At 50.8% G+C, this 8,403-nt stretch overlaps 1 protein-coding gene across 1 annotated transcript in view; it reads right to left on the reverse strand.

Moving 5' to 3' along the window:
- Positions 1-5,059: 5,059 nt before the first annotated feature.
- HOXA11 (homeobox A11) overlaps positions 5,060-8,403 on the reverse strand; it is a 3,980-nt gene continuing 636 nt past the window's right edge. Inside the window, 2 exon segments of the mRNA XM_025046935.1 lie at positions 5,060-6,911; positions 8,338-8,403. The exon segment at positions 8,338-8,403 is cut by the window's right edge and continues 57 nt beyond it. Of these exon segments, the coding sequence (XP_024902703.1) occupies positions 6,679-6,911; positions 8,338-8,403 (299 nt within the window). The 3' untranslated portion in view covers positions 5,060-6,678.

Here is an 8,403-nt window from a genome sequence, read left to right on the forward strand (position 1 = left end):
GAGAAGGCGAGGAGAGAGCATGAGAAAGCCAGTTCTCTACAGTTTGACGGGGTCTTGAGGCTGCAGCAGCGACGCAGCCAAACGGAGTCAGGTCTGTGCACAGGATTAGGAACTGCCCTTTGCTGTCCTCATTGCTCTTATGCGCAAGGCCAAGGCAAATTCTAACCTGGCTAGGCCCATGAGGCCAACAAACTTGAGTACAAAAAAATTTCAGAGCACTGAAGCCTAGGACCCTTCCCCGGATGGGCCCGGTCCTTACCCAGCTTGCCTTGCCAGGAGGGTGGAACTGACTGGGACTGTTGTGCTCCGCAGTGCTATTTGGGAAGGCCACGAAGCTGAGGACTGCTGAGAAGGGGGCTTTGCCCCTCAGCACCGTCCATATCTCTCAAGAAAGCTCTGCCAAGTGGAAGGTAGGACCCAAGAACAGGAGAGAGAGTTCCTTGAGAACATGAGCCTCAGCAGGCCAGTGGACCGGGACTTGATGCTTCTTTAGACTAAATGCAGAAACCAACTTCCCAGGCCACAAGTTGGAAAGGGCCTGTGGCCGTAAGACAGAATGCTTGAGATAGTGGAGGCTAAGAAAATAAAGTGAAAGACAATGATCTAAACCTTTCTTAACCTTTTTGAACGTTAAGGCCCCTTTGGAAAATCTAAGGCCAAGTTCTGCATCTTAACCTATGAAAAATGCACATCTGTGCATTCCCACAATTTGATCCATCATTCTAAAAGAGTTCACAGATGCCTCAAAGCTGAGAAGGCCCTCCAGAATGTTCCAGGACTCTTGGGGAATTCAGCCGCCCTGTCAATTTTATTGGAAGACAAGCCCGGTGCCTTGCTATATGCAGCTCAGGCTCTGTCTGGTTAGGACCCTGTAGGGTGGCCAAATGGGCTTCTAGGCTGGATGGGATCCAAGAGCGTGCACGCGCCAGCCCAAGATACAGAAGTCAGCTTGGTACTGCATTTGCTACAAGAAGACCCCTCGGCTGCGGAGTAGAGTAGGTGGATGGTCCGCTGCCGGCTCCCGGACCATGGCATTGGCACTTGGGTCTTCATCGACCTTTGGGGAGAGCCAGATGTTTTCTCCCTCATCTACCCCCGTCCGCCCCTCTCAATAAACCAAATAGGATATTGAGTCTGTGCTGTTTCTTGCTTTAAAACAAGAAAAAGAGTGTGTAAACCCATGCGGAAGCCCCTCTCTGGGCCAGGAACGCTGCCTCACTCCAATCTGGGCTTGCTGCACAGAAAAAGAGCGTGTGAGGATGCGAGGGACACAGACTGGTCTCCTGCCGCTGGTTCGGATGGGAAGGTGTCCACACAGCAGAAGCTCCAGTTCAATCCTCTCAGTCGGCCTCCAAGCTCTCAGCCAGCCTCCAAGCTCTCAGCATCCCCAACCGCCCCCGAGGCCCCACATTCCCCAGACCAGAACACCGGAGGTGTTAGCTTCCTTTATGGAATATTCCATTTATTGATCGCCTAGGTTTTCCCCAGATTTCCCACTCCAAGAGATTAAGAAAAGCGATTCAATTGCAGGAAGGGTCGGCTTCTAGACACATCTCCCTCTCGCCCATTTGCCTTCTTGCCTTCTCTGCCTTTTGCCCTCCCTCCCAGTTGCTGAATTTCTCTCTCGCCCTCGGGATGCCTTTGACCTAAAACGCTCGGTGCCTGCTTGCTTCAACCAGGCCTGTGCAGAGTTATGTGAAAGCCACCAGGGCCCACGTTTATATTTAGGAGTAATATTACCCATTTCTACTTGGGTAATAACAGACCCTTCCCCATGGCTTTGAAGCCAGAGTAAACGCCAGGCTGGTGGAATAAGCCGTTTGGCAAGGATTACGATGCAGTTCACTGGATAGTGGATTCCTCCACCCAAGAAGGCCCTTATGAACGAGGAGAAATAATAAACTGTTACTACCCCCAAAAATTCTGTTTAAAATACTAGGTACTGGGACTGAGACCGCTAGTAAACAATTTGTATGTGGAGGTTGGTATCAGTGCTTTGGGGGCTCAGAATTATCTGACTGGAGGTGGCCTTGGGCTTCGACCCCATAGAAGAAAAATAAACGCTCCTTCCACATATCCGGCTTTAACAAAAATTCTGGACTTCTCTGATTCATGCATTTACTGCAGAGTTAGGAAATTTTTTTTGTAAGCAATGATGTTCTTTTCCTGATCATCTTTGAAAATGTCAACATTTCCAGGGATAGCTGATGTGTTTGCTTTGAATCAATCAGGTGCAATCCATCCTTAAACAACCCACTTTAAATTTTTTTTTTCTAAACCCAACCACTGAGCTGGCCCTTCTCTCCTGATGAGGGAAGTGTTGGGGCCTTTTCACACACCCCCTAAATCGCCATATCCTTAGTTTTGTCCATAAAAAACTGCCTCTGGCTTTGAAACTCGAGGCGGCTCTGGGATTTTAGCGAAGACGAAGGCTGCAGAGAGCCCACTCCTTGGTTGCTCTGTTCTAGCAGAGTTTGGGAACTTGTGCCCAACAAAGACTAGTGGCTTTAATAGGGAAAATTTACACACACATGCACGCAAACACGGGTAGCATCTACTTTCTCTGACATTCGCCTAGGGCTGGAGTAAATGCCAGGCTGGTGGAATAAGCCGTTTGGTAGCTTATACACCCACACACTGTATATTTGTGGGGGGGGGGGAGGGAGGATGACCATTTCAATAAACCAATGAAAACATATTGGAGTAAAGATTTAAATATAAGAAAAGGGTATGTGAATCTGGCCTCCAACAGGTAAGTGAAATGATTATTTAAAACTTGTTTTATGACAACTTTGATGGAGGGATAGGTTGATCAGAGTTTATTCTCAGTGCCTGCTTTTGGAAATATATAGATATTTACTAGTACAATTTTTGCATATTTGCAAAATAAGCAAAAGGTCTCATTTTTACATTTAAGAAATTGCTGCAAAACGCCAGCCAGGCTTATAGCGCTAGATTCCAAAAAAAAAAAAAAAAAGCAATACAGACTTCCCTGGAAGCCTCGAAAATCAAATGCGACTTTTCTGAATCGGCCTCTTTCAGAACAAAGGTTTTCCCCAGGCTGCTGGATAGACCTAGAGGCCGCACCTAGTTAGAAACTAGCGACCACCCCGACATCTGCCCCAGGGAATAAGCAGCCGCCACGATTACTGATCACCTCATTGTTTCCAATAGAAACTTTGTTTTCCCCAGTACCGCCAACTCCTTTTTGTCACCACCACAACTCCCTAGCCCAGTCCAGGCGGGACCCTTTGCTCCGATGCCCCCCGCCTCCATCCCTGGTTCATTCCATTATGAATATTTTTACAAAATCGAAAGATCGCCTTGGGTTTTCAGCTGGCGCAGAGAGCTTAAATCGTCAGCTTTTCCACTTAGGCCTTCCTTTGCTTTTCCATCCTTAGGGAGCGATGGGAGAGGTTGGGGGTGGGGTGGGCTGAGCACCTATACCGTCAACCAGGAGCTCACAAACTCAGCCACTTTCCTCAGCCCTGCTCAGACATCAGCCACCTTCCCACTCCCTCCCCAGCCAGTTTGAAATTGCTAAACCTATGGCCTCTTACCTTGACACATTTCCGAAATCACTGCCAAGGGACAACGGGCTTCTCCGCGCGGCGACGCCTGCGAAGTCTAGAGAAGGCGCGTTGCTTTGAATTACAACACCAACCACTTCTTGAAGGTGAGCCCCCCCCCTTTTTTTATACGAAGGGGAGCGGGACAGTGAAATAATGTAACGTGCTGCTCTTAGTATCAGAAGCAAACAAAGGCCAAGAATCGCGCTGGGGTTCCCGGCTCCCTGGCGGCTTTGACATTGATCGGAAGTGCGCCATCTCGCGGTGGATGAATGCCTAGGCCGTGCCCGAACTCGAGCCCGAGCCGGGAGAGGGAAGCAAGCTCCAGGAAGAGACAGAGGGAGAAAATGTGCCCAGACCGCTGCTGAAGAGATCTCACTTTTACATCTAAGAAATTGCTGCAAAACCCCAGCCGGGTTTATAGTGGCGCATTCCAAATATGCAAATTGGCCGGCTCGAGAAGGGTTTACGACCACATTGTCACAGCCATCGGAGGATGGGCTTTTATAGGGCTCAGAAATCAAACCCGCGCCCGCTTGCCGCCCGCCCGAGAGCAGTCCTTCTGTCTAGACTCTCTCTAGCAACTTGCGAGACTTTGGTTAATCTTTAACTGTCTCAAAGGAAGTCTTCCCTTAAACCCTGGGCTTCCCTGCTCCCACCCCCTGCCTGCCCCCCAAGAGAGTCCTTGTTCACCTCTGTGTCTGTCAACCTAGACATTCATCTGGGGTGTCTGTCCCACTCCCCTTTCAGCTGGGTTTCCCCAGTGGAGCCAGTTATCCAAACACACAAACAAATAAACAAAGCGGGGTCTGGGGTCTGGGGCCTCTCTCCCAGTTTGATCTCTGCTGCTCTGGCTCTGCCTGGGTGGCTAGGGAGAGGGTGGGGTGGAGGTGGGGTGGCAACAAAAGGCTCTGGTCTTTCTGCCCTGCCCCTCAAGGTTATGGGTGATGTCCAAATTTAAGGCAGAAGTTCAAAGGCAGGAAACAAAGAGGAAACAGGCATCTTTCTTTCCCCAAAGGGAAAAGGCAGCCTCAGCTGGGAGCTGGGGAGAAGGTGCCCTTAGAGACTCCTGAGAGTCTGCTCTTTGTACCCAGACGGGTCTCTTTCTTGCTGGAGGGTTCCCCAGGGCACCCTAGAGTGGTTCCACTTCCGTACTGCTAGTCCTGAGGTGAGGGAGTCCAGCCTGGGATGAGACCCGTTGGCCACCTTAAGCCCCGAGGTTTCTTCCCAAGGTCAGTCAGAGGACGAAACTTCATATTCCTGGTCCTGAGAAACCCTTTTCCTGGGACCCCATTTCCCCAAAGGACCTGGCCAGTCACTTTGACTTCCTAAGCCAGGCTTCCCTTGGAGCTAAATCCTGACTAAGTCACCTCCCCAGTCTCTCAGGGGCTTGATGACCTGCCCCTTTCCTGGTGGGGGTGGTGTTGGATGGTAGACATTTGGCAGTAAAAGGTGAGCAAGGAGAGGAATGTCACACCAGGACCCAATACTCAAGTTTCCACAGTCTTTATTTTCCTTGTGCCCTGTCGCCTGTATACATGCTGTGACATACGCAGTTGGTGAGAATGGAGGACAGGCCAACACTCTTGTTACAAACAAAGCGACCAGAAACTTCTTAACACAGGAAGGCAGAGAAGATTCAATGGGAGGGGTCCTGGCTTTCTCAGCTGAGGTCCCCAGACACTGCTGGGCCGAACTACCTCAGAGCAAACCCAACACTTAACAAATATTGCAAGAAATTAAAAAGACCGTTCCCAACACCCTTCCCGCCCACTCCCACAGTCCAAAGGAAATCAACTAATGGCAAACAAACAAAAAAGTATTCAAACAAAATAGGTTATGGTTCCTTTATTTACAAGTCTTTTGAACACCATCCCTGTATGAAGCGTACATTCAAATATTCTTAGCAGTGAGTGAGTTTAACCGTGGAACATTGTAAACAGATAGAGCCTTTAAATATTTTCTTCATCTTTCCCCCCTCTACATTGCATCTTTTAAAATTTGCTTTGGTTCCTGCAGGGAAATATATATATATATATAATATAATATTTATCTTTTAAAATAATTCCAAATCACTCTTGAGCTCTTGGAAGGTCACAGGAACCTTCCAAGCTCAGTTCTGGGGCATTGAAGGGCAGAGTGTGGCTCCGGAACCGGGTGCTTTGGTGGTCTTGAATCCCTCATAGCTGGGGACCACTGTCCAGCCTGCTCTTCCACTGAGCAAATCCAAGCTTCGATTAAGCATGGCAGAGACTTTGCCAAGCTGCCGCAGTCCACAAGCGTTTCCTGCAGAGATCCCGGGGCCAGCGGCCTGGGTGCAGCCTCTTAGTTTTTTGATGTCTTCTACCTCAGGGAGTAGTCTGCTCGGCAACCAGACTTTAGGCCTGCGTGGCAGAGCGCGATGAAGACCCCTTATTGGTGGGAAAAGCTAGATGGGCTGCAGAAGGCAACTGCTAGAAGCTCAGGCCTGAGACAGCGAGTGCAGTGAGTGGCTAGGAGGGGTGGAGACCCACTAATGCCACCTGGAATGGTAGATTGTTTTTTCGTTTGTTTGTTTTCCCTCAAGGATCAGCAGCAGTCTCCCGCCTCCTATCACCTCTTAGTCCAGTCGTCTTTCACATTGGCTTTGGAAAGCAGCCCCATTACGGACATCTAGGAATCTTCCCCTTTCTTCCTGCTCCTGTCCCCAAGCTGAACTGTATTTGGAGATTGAATAGCTAGTTGATGCAGGGTTCCTGGGGGTGGGCAGCCTCCATGTGGAGGGTCCTGGGCGGGGGTCGATCTCCAGAGGGCCTGGCAGGGAGCCCAGTCCCTGATGGAGACCACACCCAGCCCGAAGCTCCAGCAGTCTCCAAGAGCGAACCACCAGGGGTCCCAAACCATTCATTCTAGTGGATGCACAACTCTTCGAATTCAATTATTGTTAGGAATCTTAACCACAGATGCCCGAGAGTCCCAGGCTGCCTCCTTGGGGGCTCTATGCCTGTAACGGCCCCTCTCTTGCACACATCCTTTCTTCAAAAGTCACCATGTGCCTTGACCTTGTCAAGGGCAAAATCTGCATATAATCTCATGGAGCCCCCCCCCACAATTCCAGCTGGCTGGAGCCTTAGAGGAGCGGGTTGGCCGAGTAATACTGTAAACGGTCTCTGTTAATTTTTTTTTCCTTCATTCTCCTGTTCTGAAACCAGATTTTGACTTGACGGTCGGTGAGGTTGAGCATGCGAGACAGCTGCAGGCGCTTCTCTTTGTTGATGTACACACTGAAGAAGAACTCCCGCTCCAGCTCCCGGATCTGGTACTTGGTATAGGGGCAGCGCTTCTTTCGGGTGCGTTGGCCACCTGTGGAGGGAGAAAGAGGCAGGGAGTGAGCCAGGTGTGGGGGCTGCAAACCATCCCAGAGCCCCAAGTGGAGGAAAAGAGCTGACCCCAGGGACTGGAGGCCCTGCGGGAGCCCCATCAAGGTCTCCCCAGGCCCCTACTACCTTCAGGCTCCTACTGCGGGCTGGGGACGGGCTGCAGGCGGAGTCTCAGCCCCAGATAAAAGCCAGCTCCCTAGATAGGCCCCCAGGGAGGCTGCTTACACTGCCTCCAGAGCAGAAAGGAGGGATCCTCACAGCAACAGGAGAGTTTGTGCTGCGGAGGCTGCTTTCAAAGCCACAGAGTGGGGGTTGCTGACTGCCTCCAGCCGGGCCAGACTAAATAAACAGCCGCCGGGGGACATTTCACCTTCCAGCACCTGGGCGGCCGGTTCCGAGGCAGTAAAGGCGACCCCAGCCCTAGTCTTTCCCCTCGTTAACATCTGGGCCAGCTGCTGGTTCTTTGTCAGCCTGAGTCCTGGCCACCAGCTCCTGCCTCCACGGCCAACCTCCTGGCTTCCGCGAGGTCAGGAGATGGCAGTGGAAGCCCCCTCTCCTGGGCCTTCTCTGAGCACCAAGACCACACAGCCATCCTGGGCCCGAGTCAGGGCAGGGCTGCTGTTTTAGGTAGAGTGGAGGGAAGAGGGCTTTCCCACAGCTGCACAGGCTCGCCTGGCTCCCCTTTTCGATAAAACTTCACCAGACATAAAGAAAAAAATCCCGCTTTTGACAGATTGAATAACAATTGTGAATAACAGTTGGACAGAGGCGGCACCTAATTGCCACCGCGCCAGAGGAAAATGGCTTCCTTTGGACAAAAAGGCCAACTTTGGGTTAATTTGTTTCATTTAATATATTGCTCGAGCTAAGCGGGCTATTTTATCTGTTAAACACGCTCCTAGCGCCATCGTTAAACAGCGATGCCTTTGAATCCCGGTCGGGACTGGAGACCCAGTGAAACACATGGCTTTTATAAAAATCTCCGGATTACCTCGCTATCAAAGGCTCCTGGAGCCCTTGCAGGGGGAATTTACAGGCGCCCACCTCCGGCTCCCCAGCCCCAAGCTGGCCCCGAGCGGGGTCGAGCTGCCGGGCTTTGGGAGCTGAGAAGGGAAAAAGGGGGGAAAGGGAGGCTTTCTTTCTTTCTTTCTTTCTTTCTTTTTTTTCTTCTTCTTCTTCTTCTTTTTTTTTTTTCCGCAGGCATGCCTTGGCCGGTGGGTATTTCACGGCCAATTTCAGCACTCGCCACGTGATCCCGCCTTTTATAACAAAGTTTTGTTGGGGGAAACCTAAAGGCCCTTCATAAACCTTATATGCTTATAAAACAGCATATAAAAATTTAACAGCGGTGCTGCGCTAGATTTCCAACTCCCCTTTCATAAAGCGCAGGGCGCTGCCTTTATACGTACTGGAGCCGCCGGCCTTGTCCTCAGTGTGGCCGGAAGACGACTCGGGGCTGCTGCTGCTCTCGGGGC

The sequence above is a fragment of the Pteropus alecto genome, unplaced genomic scaffold, assembly GCF_000325575.1.
Source record: "Pteropus alecto unplaced genomic scaffold, ASM32557v1 scaffold21, whole genome shotgun sequence".
In the NCBI taxonomy this organism is placed as follows: Eukaryota; Metazoa; Chordata; class Mammalia; order Chiroptera; family Pteropodidae; genus Pteropus; species Pteropus alecto.